The following is a 26912-nucleotide window of genomic DNA, read 5'->3' as shown; positions in this document are numbered from 1 at the left end:
GTGGGAGAAGGGTTCAAACACAGCTTCTCTTAAGTTTCTCCAGTTATCTCTCCAAAACAGATCAAAGAGAGTGCTGGCCTGGGACCCCCTAGAAGGGTGGGGTCTTGTGTCTCTTTGGTCTGGAGGGGGGCACAGTTAGAGAGACACTTCCTCTCGTGATTTGGAGTTTCTGCCTGAGTACAGGGCTTTCTGGTGAGAGCTTGAGAAGCAAAGGAATGTGGGGAATAGATAAGGTGAAGAACTTACAGGAATGTATGAATTCTTTTTCTGTATTTTATTATTTCTGTGTCTTTCCTATGACCTGTATAATATGTGCAGGCTCATATCTACTTGAGCCTTGGCCAGCTAGAAACATATTTACTTAACCTGAGCTGATGACATCTATTGGTATTTGACATTTATCGATATTTAGTCTATTAACTGGACCACTGTCTGCTTGATTAAGCCTGAAGGCTTGATTTTCTGTTTTCCAGAAATCAGGAGATTTCAGGGAAACAGAAACCTTCCATTCCAATCTCCCCAAATAGCAACAACCAATTAGATGCCTCCCCCTCCCCTTCTCAATGCTCTCTTACTTGTGATGTAATTTCTTGTATAAAAGCTATGTTTCTTTACTACTTCTTTAGCCCTCCTACGGCGAGCTTTCTCTTTCTTATCTTGTGATGGGATGGCTCATCCTCCAGAGGTTCTCAATAAACAACTTTTCTGCCTTCTACTGAGGGGTCTCTGAGTAGTCATTTTGGGTAAGGGTCTTCTACATCCCTCACAGGAAGATCCTTTGTCTCTGGAGGGGCTAGGCTGAGGGAGTTTCCTCAAGCCAAGTATCTCTGCTCAAGGAAGGATTTTTAGAGGCAGAGGTGTTTCTAGATTGTGGACAGGTAAAAGCTTTTAGTTTTCCCAAATTCTTGCAGCATCTCTTTTATCTCTAGAGACAGTGAGACAAAAAGAGGCCTGTTGTCAATCCACAGCAATTTGTAAAGAATTGTGCATGAGTGTAGAGCTCTAACAGCAACCCAAGCCTGATCCTGGTGGCTTGATGTCCACTACAGAAAAGGGAAAGAAAAAAAGGTCTTTTACCTTGTCCAGAGTTCCGGATTTCCTGGTCCCACTATCTCTAAATAAAGAGTGTGACAAAAAGAGGTCTTTTTGCCTAAAAATGCAGATACTCTCCCCGGAAGAATATTGCCCACAGCCCAAACCCGGTCTTGGTGCCCACTACCTTTAGAGAAAAAGTAAGACAAAAGAAGGCTTTGTCAGAGAATGCAGGTATTCTTCCTGGAAGAATACTGCACCAACAGCTCAAAACCCAAATTGTCTCTGAGTGTCCAGATATTCATGATTTCCCCGTACGGGTCACCATAATATGATGCTATTTGAGTGGTCTAGATTCCTGGTGGTCTAGAGGTTAGTGTCTATGAGAAAGTTATCGAGAATCCCCATTAAATCGGCTTCAGGTTCTAGTAGTGAAAGAATTCACTCATTCCTGAATATTAGTTGCAAAATGAAAGTCCATTGTTAGATAGAAATCAGTTTGTCGAAAGACTGACTTCTATAGTGGCAGTCTATTGAAAATAGAGTTTTGCAGATTGTCAATATGTTTCTTTGAATTAAGATGATTTATGGCTCAACATAGCTCAGAGGGGAAAGCTAAACTTCTGAAGTTAACTCAAAAATAAGGGAACATGGCTTAGGTGATTTTAAAATATACAAGGGATGATACAGAAGAGAATCAATTAAAAATGGGACCAGAATCATTTTTTCTCAATTCATAGCTGAGATATATAGTGACACAGTAGGTACTAACTGCTTGGGACAGGAAGAAAAGAGGAGAAGGACACATAGCATACTAATAGCAGAGTTGACCCTGATAACTGGGGTTTTGATTAGTAAGAGTTTTATACTTCTCAAAAAACATAGAATGACTATCTTTTGTATGTTATTTATTCAAAAAATAATAAGAAAAAAGAATACAAAACAAAACAGAACATTGTCATTTGACTGCAAAACATCAGAGAGGATTTAAAATATATAACAAAGAATTACCAGTTCAAGAAAAAAAAAAAAATATATATATATATATATATATATAAATAGAAGAAATTATATTCATGAGTGTCCATCTTTTCTTTGCTTCTATGTAAATTATTCATTTGTTCTCTGCTGTGCATCTTTTTAACTTTATTTTTTTTATCCCTTTCATCTTCTCACTTCCCCCCAGAAGGTTATAGTTAAGAAAGAATATATTTATGTATTCATATATACATACACATATACATACACCCCACCCCTCTGTCATATTTCTTTCCTATCTGTGCTGAATCTTTGTTTTAATTTTGCTGCTGAACTTGCCTTTCTATTACTTAACCTCTCTCCATCCATGGATCCCTCCCTTGTCTTTTCCCCACACTTTTTGCTTCCCCCTCTTTCCATCCTTTTTTGACTTCACCTGAAGCATAGTAGATTTTGCTCCAACCTTTTACCTTTAACCTGCATGTATCTCCCCGCTTCAGGTGTGTTTCCTGTAAACAACATATTGTAGGATTCTGGCTTTTAATCCATTCTGCTAACCGCTTCCTCTTTATGGGGGAGTTTACCCCATTCACATTTATGGTTAGAATGACCAATTCTGTATTACTTGCCATCTTGTTAACCCCAGTTTACGCTTTTCTCCCTTCTTTCCCCTTTCCCCCCTTCCCAGTATTAAGCTTGTGAGCACCACTTGCTTCTCACAGCCCTCCCTTTTTAGTATCCCTCCCCCCGCCTTAGAGTTCCTCCCCCTATCTTACACAGTTCCCGTATTCCCTCCGCTTAGCTTATTCCTTCCCTTTTCACTTTTCCCTTCTCACTTTTCAATGAGGTGGGAGAAGTTTCACCATAGATTGAATATGTCTTAAGATTTTTCACTTAAAGCCAATTCTGAAGGCAGTAAGATACCCACTATATTCATCCCCCTCCATTCTTTCTCTCAGATATAATAGGTTTCCTATGCCTCTTCATGAGATGTACTACCCCCACTTTACCCTTTTTCTGATACAATGTCCTTTCCACATCAATTTCTAGAACAAGTTATACATGTATTCTTTATACATCTATATAGTCGAATTATAGTTCCCAAGATTAATCTTTACCTTTTTAGATTTCTCTTGAGTTCTATATTTGTAGATCAAACTTTTTGTTAAGTTCTGGTTTTTTCATCAGAAATAGATGAAATTCGCTTACTTCGTTGAATGTCCATCTTCTTCCCTGGAAAAAGATGCTCATTCTCGCTGGGTAAGTTATTTTTGGTTGCATACCAAGTTCCTTAGCCTTTCGGAATATCATATTCCAGGCCCTTCGATCTTTTAATGTGGATGCTGCCAGATCCTGGGTGATCCTTATTGTGGCTCCTTGATACTTGAATTGGGTTTTTCTAGCCGCTTGCAATATTTTTTCCTTCATCTGAGGGTTCTGGCATTTGGCCACTATATTCCTTGGTGTTTTGATTTTAGGATCCCTTTCAGTGGGTGATCGATGAATCCTTTCAATGTTTATTTTTTCCTCTGTTGCTATGACTTCTGGGCAGTTCTCTTTGATAATTTCCTGGAAAATAGTGTCCAGGCTCTTTTTTTCATCATGTTTTTCTGGAAGTCCAATGATTCTCAGATTGTCTCTCCTGGATCTGTTTTCCAGGTCTGTTGTCTTCCCCAGAAGGTATTTCACATTTTTATCCATTGTTTGATTTTTTTGGATTTGCTTGACTGATTCTTCTTGTCTCCTTGAGTCATTCAATTCCACTTGTTCAATTCTGATTTTCAGTGAAGTATTATCTTCACTCACTTTTTTAAAATCTTTTTCTAATTGTCCCATTGAGTTCTTTTGTTCTGTGGATTTTTTTTCCATTTCGCCAATTTTGTTTTCCAGTTCACCAATCCTATTTTTCAAGGATTTTACTTCTTTATCCACTCTCTCTTTAACTTTCTCCAGGCTCTTTTGCCAAGCCTCACTCTGCTTTTCCCAAGCTTTCCTCTCCTTTTGCCAAGCCTCACTCTGCTTTCCCCATTTTTCTTCTAGTTCCCTTGTGAGAACCTTTTTAATTTCCTCCATGAGAGTCATCTGTGCTGAGGAACAGATGGTCTCCTCCTTTGGGGATTCACCTGGGGACTGTCTGTTTTTAGTCTCCTCAAGATTTAGAATCTGCTCTCTATCTGTGTAGAAGCTGTCAAGGGTTAAAGTCCTCTTCAGCTTCTTGCTCATTCTGTCTAATAATCAAAGACAAACTACCAAAGAAAAACAGAAAAAACTGGAGTCTTTCTTTGGGGAAGGGGCTGGGTGTGTTATCGAGTTTCCTCTCCAGACTGCGGGGGGCAGCAGTGAGGCACTAGCAGGACTGTGCTGCGCCTGCACTCTGAGATCCCAGAGCGTGCTGAGTCACGGGGGGGGGGGGGGGGGGGCGAAGAGGGGGGCGGCCAGGTCCCGAGAGACTCCAGCTGTTTGGGGTTGTATTCTTCAGCCCCAGTGTTTTTAGCTTCTCTGCTGGGCTGCTGACTTGCTGCCGGAGCAAAGTATCCAGTCCTGTAGCGAAGCTCTCCCCGCAGAGACGGCTGCGATCACTCCCCACCCCCTCTCCAGTCTGCTCCCGTGCTCTCACTGCCGCTGCCTGCTGCCTGCGCCCGATCTAAAACCGTCCCAGCCCTCCAGTAAAGACAGACCTTTCTTGGCGAATCTCAAGGATGGCTTCTCTTGGTAACTATTTGTGGGTTTTTTTTTCAGTCAAGCATTAATTCAGAGGCTTGTAATGAAATGGATAGTGAGAGAAAGCGTGGAACTTATGCAGCTGTGAGCCTCCTCTCCGCCATCTTAACCGGAAGTCCTCTTTCCATCCTTATTCCCATATTTCTTTATAGATTTTTGGAGATTGCTATATCCTTCCTGAAAGTATTACCTATTTAACTCATTCCCAATGTGAGTAGGTTTTCAGAACTAGGAGTCCCCCTTCCCCCTCTAATGCTTCTTCTATTCTTCTTCTTCACCTCATTTGTATAGTATAATTACTATTTTTACCTTATCTTATTATTTTGCCTCTGCCCCAATATTTATTTTGAGCTACCCTATTGTTGATATCAGTCTTAAAAATATGGAATACATTGCCTACATAAAAAAATAAATAAATAATTTGTTCATGTTAAGTTTCTTGAAATTGATCTTTGATCAATTGGCTCTTATATGTTAAATTTTCTACTGAATTTGAGTTTGATTGATAAAAAGTCTTGAAAATCTTCTAGTTCATTGAATATCCATTTCTTCTCATTTAATGTTATGCATCATTTTGCTGGATATAATATTTTTGGCCACAGGCCTAGTTCTTTTGATTGTTGGTAGATATAATTCCAAGACCTGCAGTCTTTTACTGTGCTTACTGATAAGTCCTGTACAATTCTAATTATAGCTCCAGCTTTTTTGGATTGTATTTTTCTTATCTGTTGCAAAATGTTTTCTTTGATCTGGGGGTTTGGAATTTGGCAATACTATTCCTATGTATTTTCCACAAGGATTTCATTAAAATGGTGATCAGTGGATTGTTTCTATTTCCTTTCCTCCCTCATGTTCTATCACTCCAGGACAATTTTCTTAGATTATTTCTTGGATTATTGTGTCAAGGTTCTTTTTTTTTTTTTTTTTTGGCTCCAACTTTTAGGCAATCCAATTATTCTTATATTTCTTTTTTCTTTTTTTTTTTTGGTCTTTACTCCAGATCTATTGTTTTTCTTATAATTATGTTTCATATTTTGTTCTATTTTTTCATTCTTTATAATATGTTTTGTTACTGTTTGATTTCTCATAACTTTGCTGGCTTTTCCTTGCCCAATTCTAAATTTCAAAGAGTTATTTTCATCTTTGAGACTCTCTACCTCCATTTCTACTTGGTTAATTTTTTTTTCCCATAATCTTGTTTTTCTTGGATTTTTTTTTCCTCAATGTCTCTCATTTGATTTTTAAATTCTTTTTTGAGTTCTTCTACAAATTCTTTCTAGTCAGGAAGCCATTTAATGTTACTCTTTGAAATAGAAAAAAAAAAATTTTTACTTCAGTGTCCTCCTCCGAAGATGAACCGTGGTCTTCCCTATTCCCATAGTAAGTTTCTATAGTTGGGGTTTTTCTTCTTTGCTGGTTAATTTTTTTTAAAAAATAAGAAGTATTAGTATAAGATCTTCTAATCATGGGGTAGGAAGTAGTGCATTTTTCTTTATTTCAGCTCTTCCCTCTGACCCGGAGTCCCAAACCAAAAGTTCCCTCTCCTGCAAGTGCCAGTAGCCAGCTGGCCATTTCTCTATAGCACAGCTGGGCTTCATATTCCTAATCAACTGAAGTTCCCTTAGTCTTCCTGGATTCAGATCCCTAACTCCTCACACAATACAGAAGATAAAAGCTTCTGTGGTTCTTGCTAAGGCTCTGGCCAAACCCAGGTAGCACACAAGGATTCCCACTTGGTGTTTCTTTGAAGTTTGCCTGGAAGTATTTGCATTTCACGTTGTTTAATCCCTGGCCTGGGGTCTTTCTTCAGATATTCTTGGGTTGAACCAGGAGGACACCTGTTCTGCCCCAAGTTGTCTTGATTTCTCACCAGTCTAAGTTTGCCCTGAGGTGGAAATTTGTTATTTGTAGGGGAAATCTGGAGAGTTTGAAATTTAGCAACTTATTCAGCCATCTTCCCAGAATCCTCTCCTTAAAGTAACTATCTTTTAAGTAACTATTGGAAGTGTTTTCTCACAACAATGGATGAGAGTTAAAGCCAGTTGGTTGAATTTAATTTCAAAGGGGAAAAAAAGGAAAATAGTCTAAAGACTGATTTCAGAAAAACTTGGAAAAACTTATATGAACTGATGCTGAATCAAGTGAGCAAAATGAGGAGAACTTTGTAAAGAATAACAGCAAGATTATGGGATGATCTGCTATAATAGAACTAGTTCTTCTTAATAATGTGGTGATCCAAGAAAATTCTGATAGATTTAAGATGGAAAATGCCATCCACATCCATAGAAATGACTATGGAGAGTGAATGTGCATCAAAACTTACTAATTTCACCTTTTGTTTGCATTTTCTTTATCCTGGTCTTTTCTTTCTTGTTCTGATTTTTCTCTCACAACATGACAAATATGAAAATATATTCAAAATGATTGTACATGTATAACTTAAATTAGACTTCTTGCTGTCTTGTGGAGGGGAGAGATAAGAGAGAGAAGAAAAAAAAATTGGAAGTAAAATTTTAAAAAGTGAATTTTGAAAATTATGAATGCAACTGGAAAAAATAAAATACTATGGAGAAAAAAGGAAATGAGACTTCTTTCAGTGTGTAAAAGGGTTTTTCAGGTTCTGAGATAGAATTGAAGAAAATGGACTATGGCTAACAAAGAAGAAGGTAGCATATTTGTGGAATGATTGAAAGATTAAATTTGGTGACTCCAATTCTCATTTTCATAGCTATTCTTAATGTTCAGAACTGGGGGAGCAATTTTTCCTGCTTTTCCTGATTGAATAGCATTTGGTCATAGAGGAAGAACTTAGCTTCCATTCTAATTACCAGAGATACTATTGGAAACATTATTAAAGGAAGACAAGATTTCATAATTTCTTCTTCTCTGGAGATCCTATTTTCCTGCATTGAAGTAGTCCTAAGGGATCCATTGTACTCATTTCTCTCCTTAGAAAACAAATACCTCCAACAACAAATAAAAATGCTTCTCTTCCTAAAGTGATCAGCTTAAGGTAAGGGTAGATCCTTTGCTTTTGTGAACTTGCATTGTTTACTGGATAGAGCCCAGCAGTAGGCAAGACAGTATGTGGATTCTTCTCTGGAAAAAAGTGATTTATAAGTAATTTAAAGGGAAAAAAATTTTCCCTTTAGTCTCATAGTCATCATTGTGAAAGGAATATGGTAATTTCTGTCCTGCACAGCTCAGGTCATTCTGATTTTCAAATTATTTGAAAATGATTTCTAAAATTAAAATTATTTGCTAAAGTGGCATGTAAATATTTTAAGTTCAAAAACATGGAAACTATTCATTCTTTAGTTTTTATCTTCTGAAAGCAGACCAGTCTTCTCTACTCTTCATAGGAGTCAGGTAAGTGCCCAAATACCACTAAATTTTCATGATGTTTGAAAGGTAAAAAATAATAATATTGGGAAGATAATGACACACTCACTTTTAAGCAGAGCTATCACTGTCTTAAATGTATTTAATTACAATTTTAACTGATTTAATAAAATGAGAATAGAGATAGGCTCTATCTTTTAGAACTTTCAATGAAGATTATTTGATAACTAACATTCCATTCTCCCTTTCACATGTTTCTTATTATTTGTGTCATATGTTTAAATTTTCTGTCTTAGTCTGGTGATTCAGATACCATTCCCTCTTTATGATATTCCCTATAACTCTGTTTTTCACTGCTGATGGAAAAGTAAGTGAAACTCAGTATCCTAATCCTCCATAGGGATTTTTGTCATTGTAAAATGGAGATGAATCAGGAGATGACTTCTCAATGAATTTCTTCTTCACATCCTTCCCTCCTCACTTATCTTCCAAAATTATAGAGTAGAATGGACAGAAGGCAGAGACAAGGAAGAAAAAAAAATAGCATTCAGTAAATGCCTCTGATATCCTGGGCATTGAGCTCAGTGATTTAAAATATTATTTCATTTGTTCTTCAAAACTACTCTGGGAAGCTGATACTATTTTTATTCTCATTATACAGATGGGGAAATTCATGCAGACAAAGGTTAAAGAATTTTCCTAGGGTTCCATAGCTAGTAAGGGTATAAGCCTGGATTCAGATCCAGATCTTCCTTATTTTAAGATAAACACTTTTCCAACTGCTTTGCTTAGTTAACTCTAAAAAGCAGGAGATTGGGATTAAAGTGTTAAAAACAAATACAAAAAAGCATGTATTTCTTTTTTTCACCTACAAATCATAAAGTTCTTCAATCAAATTGGAATTTGGGGGCAACTAATCATTTGCCATACTCCTGGGACATCTTAAGGAAACAATGAAGACAAGAAACAAAGACAAGCAATATGAGCCTTGGTAGTTGAAAACATTACTCCTTTGAGAAGAACTCACTCTTCACTTCTTTATGAGGAAAGGGGTTTATCTCTCCTTACCATGCATTGTTTGTGACATCATAGTGACTCGTTTAGGAATAGGACATAACCCTCAGGGTTATCATACAGTAGAGATACTAGGTCTAGGGAAGAGTAGTGAGGACAATTGAAAAAAAGACAGGAAATTATGACTGCAGCATCAGAAACAAAAGTTGTCTTGGCTATATGGATTCCCTAAGTAAATACTACTCTCATAGTATAATCCACATGTATTCTCACTTTTTCAAAAGACATGCTGTGTATTTGTTGCAAAGTATTCCCCAGATTACAGGAGAAATGTGTATTGCTTTTGTTCAAACTAGACAATTTCAAATAGAGGCTTTTGCTAGTAGTTTGTGTCCACTGGCTTATAATTAAAGGTAAATGAATCAATGAGGAAACATGAATAATGGCTTTAGGAGTGACAACCCACAGGGGCCTTCAACCTGAGATAGTGATCCTCATGCAGAAATCAACCTATGAGGACAAGATGGGGAGTGAGGGACTCTCCTTAATATTAAATGAGGGAATGAAATCTAGTGAGTTCCAAAAGAGTACCAAGATTAGAAATTGATATCCTTGCCTTTTTTCTTTTGGACAGGAATTAGGGAGAAAAATGCAAAACAATGACTGCATAGATGGGAAGACACTGATCTCTGGGAAACTGCCAGAAAGGGGAAGATAAAAATGAGTTGGATTTGGGGGGAAAAGTAAATAGTTATAGAAAAAAGAACAAAAGGTGAGCAAGTAAGTGACCTGACAGATGAGGAGAAAATAGAACTTTACTCTGGAAAACATAAATAGGATAGATCAATTTTAGAAGGATGAAGACTAACAGAAAAGTTACTTGAGGACAGATAGAACACTTCTGAAAAAGAAATGATTGTACAAAGAATAATCTGAAAGTTGTTTCCTTTGTTAAAAAACAAAAATGTGTCTTTTCCTTCTTTGTTTTGTTCTGAGATATCAAAAATAAATTTTTGTTTCTTATATCTCAGAAATACATATACTTTTGTTTCTATTGGATTTTTCTGGAATGGCTATCTGTAGAGGGCTGAAACTATTGAATGGATGCACTGAGGTCAGGACTGCACTTGAGGCTAACTACTGATTGGACAATACCCTATGGGCATGTGCTTGGAAAATGGTCCCTTCCACTATCCGTACTAGCTCTATGATTGGTGTATAGAGGATGGTAGGAGGGACTAAGGGGTGGAGTAAGATGAGCTAGTGTCACACTCTCCATGGTAGATGAGGAAGAAGGCCTTTGCGGAGATTCTCTTCCATCTCTTTCCCATTTACCCCTAAAGACTAAGAATAAACCTGGACTTTTGCTTATCCTGACTCCGGCTTATTCTGGGGTGTCCTGGGTGCTAGCGTGGTCGTTACAGCTATTGTTTTAAATAAGTTGTTCTAATGAGACCATTAAAGCAACTACAAAATATCTTTTCTATTCCCAGAAATTCACTCATTCTTCCAGATAACTTTTTTACAATTATGGTTGTTCCTTGGTAATTCTTAGCAATGGCCCTTCATCAAAAATATCTGTTTCATTTTTAACTTTGCCAGATTATGTTGAAAATATTTAAGTTATTCTGGTCAAATGACCAATTTTCCTGATTGTTGTGCTCTTAAATTAATAAGCACTCATTAAAGTTTCCCTAAGGGAAAATGAGGAATCAATAAAAGTTTTACAACTGGCCCATATGTTCCACTTTTCAGTAATGTGTTACAATAAGCTTCATGAAATTGAACACATCTACTCATTTAGAAATTAATGCATTTATTTTCTATCCATCTTTGGTTATCACATGTCAGGTCCATTTCAATGGAATAAGTGAAATTAAAAAGCTTTCTGTGTTTTGTTATTTTCTCTTATTTGTGCTCTGAAAGGCCTTGTACACATAAAAGTCCTTTGAAGTTTTGGCTACCTTTAAGTTATAAATATCTGGATGTTTTTGTCCTGAACAAATATTGTCACATGCTAAAGCCTAGTCATCAGATATTGTATTTATAAATTAGAAATTTCCTCAGAAACTTTCTTAGGAATGATGCATCAATTCAAATGAACATAGATTTATTAAAAACATCATCTCACAAAAATAACAAAATTATAAATCTGAAAGTAATTTAGTGATCTACCAATTGTATTAAAACAAGAGATTTTCTATAACTTTGTAAACAGTAAAATGATCAGCTCATTTCGTTTTGAAGATTCCCACTGAGGAGTAATCAAAGTATTTTCTGTGGCAATCCATTCCAAATTGGAAGTGTTCTACCTGTTTCTATTTTTTTTTTTTTAATATTGGATTTGAAATCAATGTCTCAAATTTCAAGTGCTGCCTGTCACATACTAGCTGTGTGATCACGAGGAGGTCTTTTACAAAGCTTCTCTTGGCTTCTGTTTCTTGATTTCTAAAATGAGGGCAATGAACATAAATGACCTCTTAAGAGGTTCTCTTTAAATTTCCCATTAAAAGTCTTAAAATATTGAAGGCAGTCATTGTAGTCCACCATGGTTCTCTTCTCCATGTTAAACATTCCCTTATTCTTCAACCTATTCCGATATTGTATGTTATCCAGCATTTCTAATTTTACTGAAAACCATAATTTCTGATTTTGACACTTCTGATGACCTTTAAAAAATTCTTTATAAAGCTTTTCTTGGTTTTTCTTTACTCATAGAAAAATGAAGAGATTAAACAACATAATTCTGTTACTCCTTCCAATGCTATTTCTATGATCCAATGCTCTTATAAAAATGTACTTTATACTGAGTCTATCCCTTCTTCTCTGCAACTTCTGCATATTACTGCTACTTCTTCCCTCTGGAGTAAATGAAAACAAATGTATTGATTACATATTCAAGAATTAGTACAAAGTTTTTTTTTTTTTCTTTTCCCCCTAGAAAGCTTATTGTTAGGGAAAAAAAAAGTGTGGTTGGTCAAACAAGAGTAAAGGATTCAATTAAGATCAATCAATAAATTATGTGCCAGCATATTGTTTGGTAGTGAGAATTGAAAATCAGAAATTTAAAAATCCGTGTCCTTGATATGTGTGTAGATATTTATGTGTTTGTGCACAAATTGTCACCACGGGTGGGAGTATTAATCACTAAAGGAGATCAGTAAAATCTATTTATTAGAAGTAACATGAGTTAAACTTTGAAAAAAACTAGAGAATTCAAAAATCATTGCTGAGTATTTAAAAAATTCCCTTTTTGAAAGAGACCCTGTGATCCATTCTTTCTTCTAACCTTGCTTCTTTTTTTAATTTTTACTTCAGGTTTCATTTACAGTATGTATGGGGTATATTTATCCTTTTAAGACCCTTTTCATATGAACCAAGTTAGTGATGAAAGAGTTGGGAAAAGTATTTTTTGAAAAGGATAATATTTACATTAATTATCAAAATTTGTGTCACAGTTGTATAGAAAAATTTTGACATATAAAAGGTGTAGGGAAAGAAATTTGTTTTAATTTAAACTATCAATATGTTAATGAAGAAAAACAAATTTAAGATGGAATTCAAAAATTTTGGAAAGAAAATTAATTCTGATATAAATTTTATATGTTTGATGTTATAAAGAAATAGAGAAATTTAAATTTATTAAAATTTGGAGAAATCTAAGGCTAGAAGAATAGTTTTAAGGGCACAAAAATAGATACTGAACTATGCTGAAACTTAAAAAGCTGCATGGCAGTATATTCTCTCAGCACATTTATTTGTACAATGTACTTTATGACTTAAGAAGAAAAAACTAAAAAATGAGATGTATTATAGATGTTTGTAGAACAAAATGTGGATCTTTAATGGATTCTCATTTTGACGTAGGAAAATTGTGGAGGTGTAGTGTTTTAAAAATGAAAAATGAATTGATGAGAGTGACATTTTAATTACTGAAGTATGTAGGAACTTGTTATAGAAACATTAGAAAACATATGACATAAAGACCTGATGATAACTGAAGATGTAGCAGAGCAGCAGATTAGGCAGACCAATAGTAAAACAATGATCAGAGAAGATTTGTATAATACAAATATTTTTGAATAGATCAATAGTATTAAATCATGAAGACTAAAGTCGTTAGATATCTGAGAAATGTGCTTTCCTGCTTTATTTGCTTCTGTAGCAAACAAGATCATGTAAGTGTGTAATTCTTATTCACACAGAGATATTGAATGCATTGATAGAGAAAATAATCTATTAAAATGTTATTTATGCGTTGACATTACTGTTATCTTTTATATGATTTCTTTTCTCTTATTTAATAGAAACAGAAAAATTAACATTTATAGAGTCTGCAAATTGTTATTAGAATAATTTGCTTGATTTTCAAAAAATTGCAGAAAGCTTGCAAATTTTAAGGGGGCATGTAAGATTGATGACCATGTTAAATTTTTGGTTCATGCTTTCTCATGGCAAAAAAAAAAATTGTCATAAATTATCCAAATTTATCTACTTTGGAAGACTGATCCTTGGAAATAATATAGAGCCTATTTGCACTACCATACTTGAGTATATCTTCAACTTGGCAGAGACCATCAATAACAGCAAGAACAGCCTTTGGGAATTCATGATAACCTAACACAGCAATGAAATATCAAGAGAGAGATTTCTGCAGTGTAGGAGACTAAAATGATCAGTGATACAACTTGACTGCACAACAGTGATACCAAAACAAATTAGTTTCAAAACATTAGCATATAACTATGTTTGCCTACAGTGACTCTCCTTTTCCCTGATGACTCAATCCTCCCCCCTCTCATATTTTACTCCATTTTAAAATAATTGGCAATAAGAATTAACTACACACTGAATTTATGTCAAAAAGACCCACAGTATCTCTAATCCGTAATCTAATACCACTGATGATATCTCTAATTTTTAGCAAATGATGTAATCATCATAGTGAAGGAACTTTATGTGAACTTAGTATCTGGTTCTAATCAGCTCCAGTACTCAAATAGTATATGAAAGTCTACTATTACTTTATCAAATCTTAATATATTTCAGAGGAATTCAAGATATTATCTTAAAGTCCATTTATATTACTCAGTTGATTTTCTTTAATGTTTTGCAAATGTCTTGTATGATATGATATAAACAGTGGCATTCATCATTTAGTTGTTGTCTATAGTTAATTGTTCTCTGTCATGTCTGGGTGGATTTTATTTCTGGTATAATATAAATGAATCCTTGGTGCATTTGACTTGTAGTACACATTGTCCTATATAGGGCATTAATATCTATTAATTTTTCTAGGACTTTCTCAAAGGATATTCCTCTAGCACCTATACCAATATGTTTTGTTGATGTTATTAGGTGGATTCAATGTGTATGGGTGGGGGTTAATTGAAGTAATCAATCATCTTTTCTCCCATCAAGATGGTCTAGTACCTTTATCAAGTGAGACTATTTCTATTAAGTTACTCAAAAAAATTAAACTAAATGTGAAAATTCCTCAGTTATCAATTTTAAAGGATTAAACCCATTGATGAACTGAAATGATGATAGATGGGAAATGTATTGAGATTGGCTTAAAAGAATCCATAATGCTTTATAAATCTTAGGTAAAATAGCAAACCTTTTTAGATACTGACATAGAGCTCTGAGGCCAAGGTGGCTGAGAAGACACACACAACTTTTTAAGCTCCTCTCATTCCCCTCATAACCAACTATTTAATTCAGCCTCAAATATAGTTCTTCACAGCTTAAATTCATGAAGATTAGAAGCATTACAATTTACCAGCTGAAGTCAATCTGGAAGATCACCAGGCAAGATTTGTCCTGAGGGGCCAGGAACAGACTAGCACAGGCAGCAAGAGGCTAGCATCCTGAGCAGACCAGGGGTGGAGGTGATCTCTGTGGCTAGAGAAGTTATAGAGAGGATTCTGCTATAGGCTAACTGTTCTGTCTTGACTACAAAGCAGTAAACTGGCAGAGAAATTAAAGCCTAAAACAGAGGGTACTCTAAAAAACATCAGAACCTAACGAGATCTGGCTGTAATCCCTCAAACCCCAAAGTGACTCAGGCAGACTTTAAGGCAGCCCTGCAGCCACATCCTGCAGTTTGGGGCTTTTGCAGGGGCAGTTACAAATCTTCATGGCAGGGGGGCACAGCCTGGGCAGGCTCTAATCACCACAGTGGGGGACTCAGCCTAGGGCAATAGAATTTCCCCAGCAGACTGTGCTTCCTGGGCAGACACTTCCAGTCCCTGCAAATCCATTCACTGCTCAACTGGTAATACCCACAGCCCCAGGACAGGCTTTGGCTTGGGGCAGTGAAACTCTCACTGCTAAGTGTCTAGCCCCAGGGCAGTCGTCATCTCACACAGCAGGGGTTCTTTGAAGGGCACTTTCCCAGCTCAGCCCTGCAGACCTGAGTTAGTCTCCATGGGGAACTCTTTCTGAGAGCACTCCAGTACCTCTCTGCTTTTTGTAGCTGGCTGGCAGGACAGCTACCGGTCCATACACCTTTCACTGTTCTGCAGAGAAAGCTGGTAACCTCCTGGTTCTGAAGGCAGACCCTACAGGCTTTAACAAAATGAGTAAAAAATTGAAAAGAATGATTGATAGTTTCTATACAGAAAGAGAACAGCTTTTCAACCCTGAAGAGACTAATAGCAGACAGTCTCCATACAATTGTTGGTCCCCAATACAAAAGGATCTCCTAGAAGAGACTATTAAAAACCTTAAAAGAGAGCTAGAAGAAAAATGGGGAAAGGAAAGAGAAGCTATGCAAGAGAGTACAGAAAAGGTGTATAACTCAATAAAGGAAAAAATTGATAAAGTGGAAAAAGAAAACAACTTCCTGAAATGTGAATTGGAAAAGGTAAAAAAATCCCAAGAAGTGCAGAAAAACAGAATTTGTGAATTGGAAAAAGAAAATAACTCACTAAAAATAAATTAGTGAAATGGAAAAAAAATCTATAGAGCAAAACAGTCAATTGGACATATACAAATAGAAGTAAAAAAAGCTAATGAAGAAAATAATTCACTAAAAATCAGAACTGAACAAATAGAAATGACTGATTCATTGAGACATCAAGACTCAGTCAAGCAAAACCAAAAAAATGAAAGATTGGAAAAAAATGTCAGATATTTACTTGGAAAAACAACAGACCTGGAAAATAGATCTAGAAGAGATAACCTGAAGATCATAGGACTACCCGAAAATTATTATGAAAAAAAGAACCTAGATACTATTTTACAGGAAATCATCAAAGAGAACTGCCCAGAAGTAATAGAACCAGAAGGGAAAAATAGGCGTTGAAAAAAATCATTGAACACCTTCTTAACAAGACCCTAAAATAAAGACTCCGAGCAATATTGTGGTCAAACTTCAGAATTTTCACACTAAAGAAAAAATTTTACAAGCAGCCAGGAAAAAAACAGTTCAAATACCAAAGTGCCACAATAAGGGTCACGCAAGATCTGGCTGCCTCAACATTAAAGAATCGAAGGGCCTGGAATCAGATATTCCGAAAGGCAAAAGAGCTTGGAATGCAGCCAAGAATAAACTACCCATATAAGCTGAGTATTTTTTTCCATGGAAGAAGATGGACATTTAATAAAATAGAGGAATTCCATTTATTTCTAAGGAAAAAACCAGACTTAAACAAAAAATTTGATCTCCAACAACAGGACTCAAGAGAAGTAGAAAAAGTAAACTCTCAAGAGTTTGAGAACTGTATTTCTGTTGTGGATATACATAAAAACCATATGTAAAATTTGATTTTACTGATATAACATAAAAAACAGAAGTAGAAATGGAAAGAAAATAGTGTCAGAAAAAGGGAAAAGGGGAGATAAAAAGAGGGAAACTACATGCGACAATGAGGCAAAGGAAACCTATCATATCTGAGGGAACTTAGAGAGGGGTAGGAACATTGTGTGAATCCTACTCTCATCAGAGTTGGCTCGAAGAGGAAATAATTGATATATTTGTTTTGCAGAAAATCTTCTTTCACTTCATTAAAAAGTGGGAGAGGAAAAGGGAAAAGGAAAAAGAGTAATAAGGGAAGGGTACAAGAAAGGGAAAAGGATTCAAAGGGAGGAGGGAGGGATACTAAAGAGGGAGAACTGCGTGATGCAAGTGGGACTAATAAGTTTTAATACTAGAAAAGAAGGGAAGGAGGACAAGAAAAAGAAAAGTATAATCTGGGGATATTAGGATGGCAGGAAATACAGAATTAGTAATTTTAACAGTTAACGTGAATGGGATGAACTCTTCCATAAAGAGGAGGCAGATAGCAGACTGGATCAAAAGTCAGAACCCTATAATATGTTGTTTACAGGAAACACATTTAAAACAAGGAGATACATACAGAGTAAAGATAAAAGACTGTAGCAGAATCTATTATACTTCAGGTGAAGTCAAAAAAGCAGGGGTAGCCATTCTTATCTCAGATCAAGCAAAAGCAAAAATTGATCTAATTAAAAGAGATAAGGAAGGAAACCATATCTTGCTAAAGGGTACTATAGACAATGAAGCAATATCAGTATTAAACATATATGCACCAAGTGGTATAGCATCTAACTTCCTAAAGAAGAAGTTAAGAGAGTTGCGAGAAGAAATAGACAGCAAAACTATAATAGTGAGAGATCTCAATCTTGCACTCTCAGATTTAGATAAATCAAATCACAAAACAAATAAGAAAGAAATTAAAGAGGTAAATAGAATATTAGAAAAATTAGGTATGATAAATCTCTGGAGAAAACTGAATGATGACAGAAAGGAGTATACTTTCTTCTCAGCAGTTCATGGAACCTACACAAAAATTGACCATATATTAGGACATAAAGACCTAAAAATTAAATGCAGGAAGACAGAAATAGTAAATGCTTTCTTTTCAGATCACAATGCAATAAAAACTACATTCAACAAAAAGTTAGGTGTATAGACCAAAAAGTAATTGGAAACTAAATCATCTCATCTTAAAGAATGATTGGGTGAAACAGCAAATTATAGACACAATTAATAATTTCACTCAAGATAATGACAACAGTGAGACATCATACCAAAATTTATTGGATGCAGCCAAAGCAGTAATAAGGCAAAATTTTATATCCTTTGAGACTTACTTGAATAAAATAGAGAAAGAGAAGATCAATGAATTGGGCCTGCAACTTAAAAAGCTAGAAAAAGACCAAATTAAAACCCCCCAATCAATTACAAACTTGAAATTCTAAAATTAAAAGGAGAAATTAATAATAAAGTAAAAAAAAAACTATTGAACTAATAAATAAAACTAAGAGTTGGTTTTATGAAAAAACCAATAAAATTTATAAACCTTTGGTAAATCTGATTAGAAAAAAGAGAGAGGAAAAATCAAATTAGTAGTCTAAAAAATGAAAAGGGAGAACTTTCCACCAATGAAGAGGAAATTAAAGAAATAATAAGGGGTTACTTTGCCCAACTTTATGCCAATAAATTTGATAACCTAAGTGAAATGGATGACTACCTCAAAAAATATAGGCTTCCCAGATTATCAGAGGAGGAAGTAAATTGCTTAAATAGTCCCATTTCAGAAAAAGAAATAAAACAAGCTATTAATCAACTCCCTAAAAAAAAACAATCCCCGGGACCAGATGAATTTACATGTGAATTCTACCAAACATTCAAAGAACAATTAGCCCAATGCTTTATAAACTATTTGAAAAAATAGGGAATAAAGGAGTCCTACCTAATTCCTTTTATGACACAGACATGGTACTGATACCTAAACCAGGTAGGTTGAAAACAGAGAAAGAAAATTATAGACCAATCTCCCTAATGAATATTGATGCTAAAATCTTAAATAAGACATTAGCAAAAAGATTATAGAGAATCATGATCAAGTAGGGCTGGTTCAAGATTAGGAAAACTATCAGTATAATTGGCCATATTAATAATCAAATTAACAAAAACCATATGATCATCTCAATAGATGCAGAAAAAGCATTTGATAAAATCCAACATCCATTTCTATTAAAAACTCTTGAGAGTATAGGAATAAATGGACTTTTACTTAAAATAATCAGTAGCATCTATTTAAAACCAGCAGTAAGCAGCATATGTAATGGGGACAAACTGCAACTATTCCCAATAAGATCAGGAGTGAAACAAGGTTGCCTACTATCACCTTTACTATTTAATATTGTATTAGAAATACTAGCTTTGGCAATAAGAGTTGAGAAAGAGATTAAAGGAATAAGAATAGGCAATGAGGAAACCAAATTATCGCTCTTTGCTGATGATATGATGGTCTGCTTAGAGAACCCCAGAGATTCTACTAAAAAGCTATTAGAAACAATCCACACCTTTAGCAAAGTTACAGGATACAAAATAAACCCACATAAGTCATCAGCATTCTTATATATCACTAACAAAACCCAACAGTTAGAGTTACAAAGGGAAATTCCATTTAAAGTAACTACTGATTGTATAAAATATTTAGGAATCTATCTGCCAAGGGAAAATCAGAAACTTTATGAGCAAAACTACAAAACACTTTCCACACAAATTAAGTCTGATCTAACCAACTGGAAAAATATTAAATGCTTTTGGATTGGGCGAGCAAATATAATAAAGATGACAATACTACCTAAACTATCTATTTATTTAGCGCTATACCAATCAGACTCCCAAAAAACTATTTTGATGACCTAGAAAAAATAAAAACAAAATTCATATGGAAAAACAAAAGGTCAAGAATTTCAAGGGAATTAATGAAAAAAAAAATCAAATGCAGATACTGACACAGAAGTAGAAAGCTGGTTTGCAGAGAGCATTAAGAGCAATCATCGTCTTTGAGGATTTGTTGGATCAAAAGTTGAGGGTGGAAAGAATATCAGGGAAAAAACTTCTCTCTCTTTTTGTCATTCCTACTCAAACCAGAAGATTACTTTGTGAACTTTGAGAAAGTTAGAAAGATTTTGGACTTCCAAGAGCATTCTAATGGTGTCCATTTAACAACAGTAATTTATGATAGTATCTTCAATGGAAGATAAGGACACACTAGTCACTAAAGAAAATCAGATATATGATTGCCCCAAAATTTCCCCCCCAAAAGTTACAACATAGCTAAGAAAAACTTGATGAGGGCCTCATTAAGAAAAAATTAAAAAGGACTTCTAGCAAGCAGAGCAATGAGTTATATCTTTGCCAAATATGCTATATTTGAGCCTATTTTCTTCTGAACTTCTTGAGGTTACTGGAGGTTTGGGGAGATGACATATTAATTGTCTTATTAAGTCATGTTACAATCAGAGATATGGCACAGTAAGTAAAGCTCTAGGCCTAGAGTCAAGAAAAATTGAATCTAGAGCCAAGATAAACTGAGTTTAAATCTAGTCTCAGGAATTTACTAGCTATATGACCCTAGTTGAGTAATTTAACTGCCTCAAATTGCTCTTATGTAAAATTACCTTGAAATGAAAATGGCAAACAACTTCAGTATCTTTACCAAGAAAATCCCAAATGGATCTGCACATGACTAGTGGTAATAACATGCCATCTTAATAAACACCAATAAATAAATCTAAATTATTCTGGAATTTCATTGTTTGAGATTGATAATTAATGGTGGGAGCACACTGAAGTGAATTATGACAAAATAACATTATAAAAAATTAACTCCTTAGGGTAACTACTAGAGCACCAAGGGGAGAAGTAGCCAAAATGCATTCTGGGAAATTCTCTGAGAAATGGGAAGTTGTTTTAGAGTCTGTGCTACAAATGTCTTTCATTGGTAAGATCGGATCCCATACCTCTTAAATCCACAAGCAGGATGATCCAACTAAAATATAATACCCTTTGATTTTAATGCTTATTCTTCTGGGGCATCCTTTTTACATCTATTTTGCATGATTAATGATCAAATAAAAGTGAAATCAATGTAAAAGTTTGATATGAGAGAGGATAATTTTTGTAATGTTGTTCTAGATCAATTGTCCCTAACCTGCTTTTACAGATGTTGTGGGAGTTCATAGAAAAATTTCAGAGAATCTAAGAACTTGGATTGGGGAAAAAATTAAATCTTTCTTTTTCCTAGGTTTTCATTTTCCTTTACTATACTATGTGTTTTATTTTAGGCTTTAAGTCATTATTTTGAGAAGAAATTCATAGATTTTACTGCAGTTCTGTAACACTGACATTGTAACATTGAACCTGTGAGAGATATTATGTCCATTTTAGAAGTGAAAATGTTTAAGGTCAAAAAATTGTGTAAATTGGCCACAATCACCCTACTAAATAACAGCACTAGCTCTAGGACTTTTTTCTGGTATAAAACTTATTTCGAATCCTGTTTTCTTCAGGATACTTTTCTTCATCCCCACATATGCTAATGCCTTTAGTCTTGAAATTACCTTATCTGCAAAATGTATATTTTATATTCTTATGTTTATTTATGTTATGCTTTCTCCATTAGATTGAGTTCCTTTGAAAGCAAGGACTGATGTTTAGGTTTTTTATGACATTTTTCTAGAAAATGTAGACATTTAGGTATTGAAGATAAATTGACTGACTGGAAAAACAGGTTTCTGCCTTTAAGTCTCAAGTAAAACTTTTAATAAACAAAATTTGTTTGGGGCATTTTCTATTTATGACATGCTTATCCTTTCTGTACTTTAGCTTTTTTGGCCTCATTTTCCTCATCTACAAAATTAGAAGTTGAAATAGAAGATTTCTAAGGAAATTTCTAGTTTTTATATCTATGATAAAAGCACAGAATAAATATTATAGTTAGAAAGTACTGTGGAAGTCATGAGGAATAAGTCCTTATCTCACACTTAAATATCTTCTAAATATTACCATCAGTTCTACTTGATTATTCAACATCTGTCCATTAGTCTTCATTGAGAAGAAGACATTTCTTCATATAAATGTTTATTAACCTAGGTCACATGAGCTAAGTGCAGCATTTTCTGTTATAGCCTGACTTTATTGGAGATACCACAACAATGAGTCTAACTGCCTTCATAGGTTTTGGCCCTTTTTTGCTCCATAACTTCCAAAATTCATTGTCAGAAAAGCTGTTGAGATATGTATAATTTTGAACTTATTAAACTAATAAGATAATGTGTTTTTCAAGCTTTTAGTTCTATAATTCTATGAATAACATTTATCAGAAGCAATACTTGATCCAAATTTTGACAAATTTTCATTAGTTATTCATATAAGCAAAAAATAAAGGGGAAATGTTTGTCTGAGAGAGAGAAAAAAGACAGATAAAGTCATATATACAGAGTATATAAATCATTTTGCTTACTAAACCATTTCTCTCACATCTCTGCAGATTTCCAACTTAATTATTGGAGAAGATTAACAATGAGAAATAACACCATTGTGACAGAATTTATCCTTTTGGGCTTAACAAACCAAACAGAGCTCCAGATACCACTCTTCCTTTTGTTTCTAGGAATCTACTTAGTCTCCATGGTGGGGAACCTCAGCTTGATTTTATTAATCTGGGTCAGTTCTCAACTCCATACTCCTATGTACTATTTCCTCAGTAATCTGTCATTCATAGATTTCTGCTATTCCTCTGTCATTACACCTAAAATGTTGGAGAATTTTGTATCAGAGAAGAATATAATCTCCTATTCAGGATGTATGGCTCAATTTTTTTTCTTCCTTTTCTTTGTGATTTCTGAATTCTACATGTTGACAGCTATGGCCTATGATCGTTATGTTGCCATCTGCAGACCCCTGCTGTATAATGTCACCATGGTGCCATGGTTCTGCTCCCTCTTGGTGGCAGGTGTATATATAATGGGAGTCATTGGAGCTATTGTTCATACAAGCTGCCTAGTGAGATTATCATTCTGTAGGGACAATACTATCCATCATTACTTCTGTGATGTTCTTCCTCTTCTGAAACTTTCCTGTACCAGCACCTATATCAATGAGCTTTTGGTGATGATTGTTGGTGGATTTAATTTGTTAGCCACAACTCTGCCCATCTTGATTTCTTACACTTACATTCTTCTGAGCATCCTTCGAATACCTTCTACAAAGGGCCGCTATAAAGCCTTTAGCACCTGTGGATCCCATCTGGCAGCTGTTTCTGTATTTTATGGTTCTATCATCATCATGTATTATATACCAACTTCCAACAGTGTGACTCAAGAAAAAGTAGGCTCAGTGTTTTATACTACAGTGATCCCAATGTTGAACCCTTTGATTTACAGCCTGAGGAACAAAGATGTAAAGGATGCATTAAGGAAATTCATGAAGAGCAGAATGTTTTCAAGGTCCACATAACAAGTAACAAATCTAAAGGCTATCAGAATATTGTCTTTTAATTCTTCTTAGATAGTAAAGATTCCCCTCCAGAGCAGGCCTTATTTTAGACAAAATTGTAATGAAAGGAAATACAATTCCTTAATTTTCTGTCACTGTTCTTGTCCGGGTCTGTTTTACACAAGCTGCCTTTAGATGCATATAGCCTCTCATTCCAAAACTATGCCTTCATGTCCCCCCTTATTTTCAATTGTACTTTTATATTGTACTTCAAATAAATTCACATCTCATCTTTCACAGAAAGAACATTTACTTAGATTTCAAATTAGTGCAACATGAGAGGGGGAAAATAAAGTAAAAAGTGCATAGCAGAGAACAAAAGAAAACCTACAAGAAAACAATAAATATTTGGGTAGCTTGGAAAACAACATGCAGTATTTATTATGTTTATTTTCTTGAAATGGACACTTATTGTTTTATATTGAATTCCTTCATGCTCTTCTGTGTACATGTGTAATGTTTTTTCTTTTTTCTTTTTTCAGCTTGTATTTAAGCTTAAAATGAATTTTAAAATTACAAAAATAAGTATGGAATCATCAAAGTGTGCCTCAGACATCCTATTCCCTCTTCAATTGAACTACTTTTTAGCTCACATATATGTAATTTGATTACCTGCCTTATTTTGTCAGAATTAGAAGTCAGGAGACTTATGATGATTTTTTTTTCAATCTCTTAAATGGAAAAATAATTCATAAAGTTTTTGCCACAACAAAGGTCAACTGATAGGATTTTGATGACAATGCTTCAAGCATGAGATTTGGGGAATATTAATGATAAATTTTTAAAAATTACTTTTGAGAAGGAAAGAAGCTCTCCTGAAAACTCCAATGGCTACCAGATACAAGTGTTTTACATTTACATACAAGTGTTTTTACATTTTCTCTGAATGACTTAATCTAGACAAGGTTTTATTATTATTATTATTAGTTTTTTACTCCAGACGTGGATGTTGCTGGAAAGAAGCAGTTGCATTCCATGTATTTCTCTCCAAATAATGACATTCCCATAACATTCCTGGTGACTAGAAAAGAATGGAATTCCTCTGCTGGTAGTGGGAACAAGAGTCATGCTTACATGTGGTGGTGAAGTTGTGGACTGGAGTCAGGGAAAACAATTTTTCAAATCTTATGTCTCAACAATTGGAAAATCATCTTTGGAAACTTTTAGCCTATAGACTTTATATTTTTAGGTTAATCAATTGTTATGTTAATATATCCAAAAAACTCAGATACAAAATGCAAAATAGGAGCCCAATTTTTGTACTTCGCATTGTTCATTTCCATATTAAGAGAAGATTATGCTTAATAATCAATAACATGATGCTTTTTATGAAAAGATAAACTCTAATACAAAAAATAATTCATTTAAAAATAGCCTCATTAATTTCAATTATAACCTAAGTTTCTGGGATGGGATATGTAAATACATTGAATAATCAATTTGAAAAGTGTATATCAAGTAAATTGCTTATAATTAAATACTTTCAACTTCTAGCCATGTTCAGTTGAATAATCCCTAATAAAAAAAGAATGACCTCTCTTTAAATCATTTATAAAATAGATCAGAAGCCATTCCTCTCAAGAAAACTGATTGTTCTGTTATTCTTTTCATTAACAGAGAAATGAAGCAGTTAGTTTAACTTCACAAAATTAAAGAATTATATCCTTGTTTCATAGGTCTTTGCATCATTTCCCAAATTATCTTTGTACCCTTGTGAAAAATGAAAGGATCTTATCTTACAAGGAATACATTTGTGTATATATGTATATTTATATACATACATACACATGTCTTGCATGGTTGATATATAATAAACACAATATATAAATACATACATAAATATATTCCATAAATTGAGATATAATATATAATAATATAATATGAGAATAGTAAAGATAATATATAGTTATATGTAAAACTTGTAACAGACTCACAGTTTAAAAAGCTATGGTTTGGAAATGGAAAAGACTAAAATTCGAGGTCAAATAGCTCAAATCTTGTAGTTGCATCTCACTATAGTAATTCAGGTCCATTACAGTAATAACCTAAAAGAATTACTTAGTTGCATTTATATTAAGCATCTAAAATGATTATAGAAATTTGCCATAAAAGAATAATCAGGATCCTAGTTACACAGTATAGAAATAATGCTTGCCTAACTTTCTGTCAATTCCATTAACATGATCCTATTTAAAAGAAAGTATCAGATACTCAGAGAAGGAAAAAAACTAAACAAGCTATCAATGTCCTACTAAAAAAAGTCCCAGCCCTAAAAAAGGTCATTTACAAATGAATATTTTTAAACTCAAAAAAAATACTTAGGATAGAAACATTATTGTTAATGACTGAAAAAAAAAGTGCTTTACTAAACTTCTTTGATGAGATACAAATATGTACAAAAGTCCAAACCAAGGAGGGAAAGTCTAGAGAAAAAAGAAAGAAGTTTTTTATTTTTTTACCATGAAGTGGACTATTGAAGCCAGAAGACTTCAGTTCAAATCCCAATTTTTATACTTATTAGCTTTATGATCATAAGCAAATCCCTTAATTTATCTGGCTTTTGGTTTTGTTACTTCTAAAAAAGAATGGAACTAGATAGACTGAAGTCCTTTCTAAATCTAAAACTAAGAATTGATGAGCCTCTGAAGTATAGATTAGTATCACTAGGAAGATCAATAAAAAAAGGGCAGCCAGGTGTCTCAGTGGATGAAGTGTCAAAGACTAGAGTCAAGAATACTCATATTACTGAGTTCAGATATTGTCTCAGAAACTCAGGAGCAATATGACCCTGGATAAATCATTTTACTCTGCTTTCTTTTCATCATCTCAAAAATGGGCTGTGGAAAAAAATGGCAAACCAGAGTGGCAGTTTTGCCAAGAAAAGCCCATATGGGGTAGCAAAAAAACAAAACAAAACAAAAAAAAAACATGCATAACAATGAAAGCAATGACTGAACTGAACCAATGCAAAATTTTCAAATATCTGAATGAGGAAATTATAGCAACCTTTACAAATTATTCCCTATAATCAATTTGTATTTATATCAAGGATGCAAGAATAGATTAGCATTAGAAAAATAATAAGCTCATCAGTCATAGAAATTACAAAAACCATATGATTATGGCAATAGGTAGAAACGTTCTTATATAATTTAAACTATGTAATAACAACACATATCTGATTAAAATGATTCTCTTCTGATTATCACAAAAATTTATATATCCATTGAGCACATTGGTATATATCTTTAGTTGATACTGCTGTTAGGGGAGAGGTTATTTTACTTTAATTAGGGAGTTCTGAGGTGCAATCGAGCTAAGGTTAATTCAGTGCCATATTGTGCGGCACATGGTGAATTCCTGAGAATAGGGAACCAACCACTGAACTGGTTAAGAAGGGACAAAACAGTATGGAATGGAAATGCGGAATGTCAAAATTTCTGTGCTAATCAGCATTAGAGTCCAGGCCATGAGTGTCTACCACACTATAGTCTGGGCCAAG

The 26912-nt window shown here is 34.3% G+C and overlaps 1 protein-coding gene across 1 annotated transcript; it reads left to right on the top strand.

Moving 5' to 3' along the window:
* Positions 1 to 22420: 22420 nt before the first annotated feature.
* Positions 22421 to 23371, top strand: LOC127557990 (olfactory receptor 8D1-like). Its single transcript, XM_051991240.1, has one exon. It carries the CDS (start codon positions 22436 to 22438, stop codon positions 23369 to 23371), a length of 936 nt encoding a protein of 311 aa, XP_051847200.1. The 5' UTR covers positions 22421 to 22435.
* The last annotated feature ends 3541 nt before the right edge of the window (positions 23372 to 26912 follow it).

Source organism: Antechinus flavipes, chromosome 3, assembly GCF_016432865.1.
Source record: "Antechinus flavipes isolate AdamAnt ecotype Samford, QLD, Australia chromosome 3, AdamAnt_v2, whole genome shotgun sequence".
NCBI lineage: Eukaryota > Metazoa > Chordata > Mammalia > Dasyuromorphia > Dasyuridae > Antechinus > Antechinus flavipes.
Note: the sequence above shows the minus strand (reverse complement) of the source record. Positions and strands in the feature narration are given on the sequence as shown.

Excerpts from the sequence above, each read along its gene's own strand:
- LOC127557990 (XM_051991240.1), top strand. The coding sequence starts at position 22,436 with ATGAGAAATAACACCATTGTGACAGAATTTATCCTTTTGGGCTTAACA.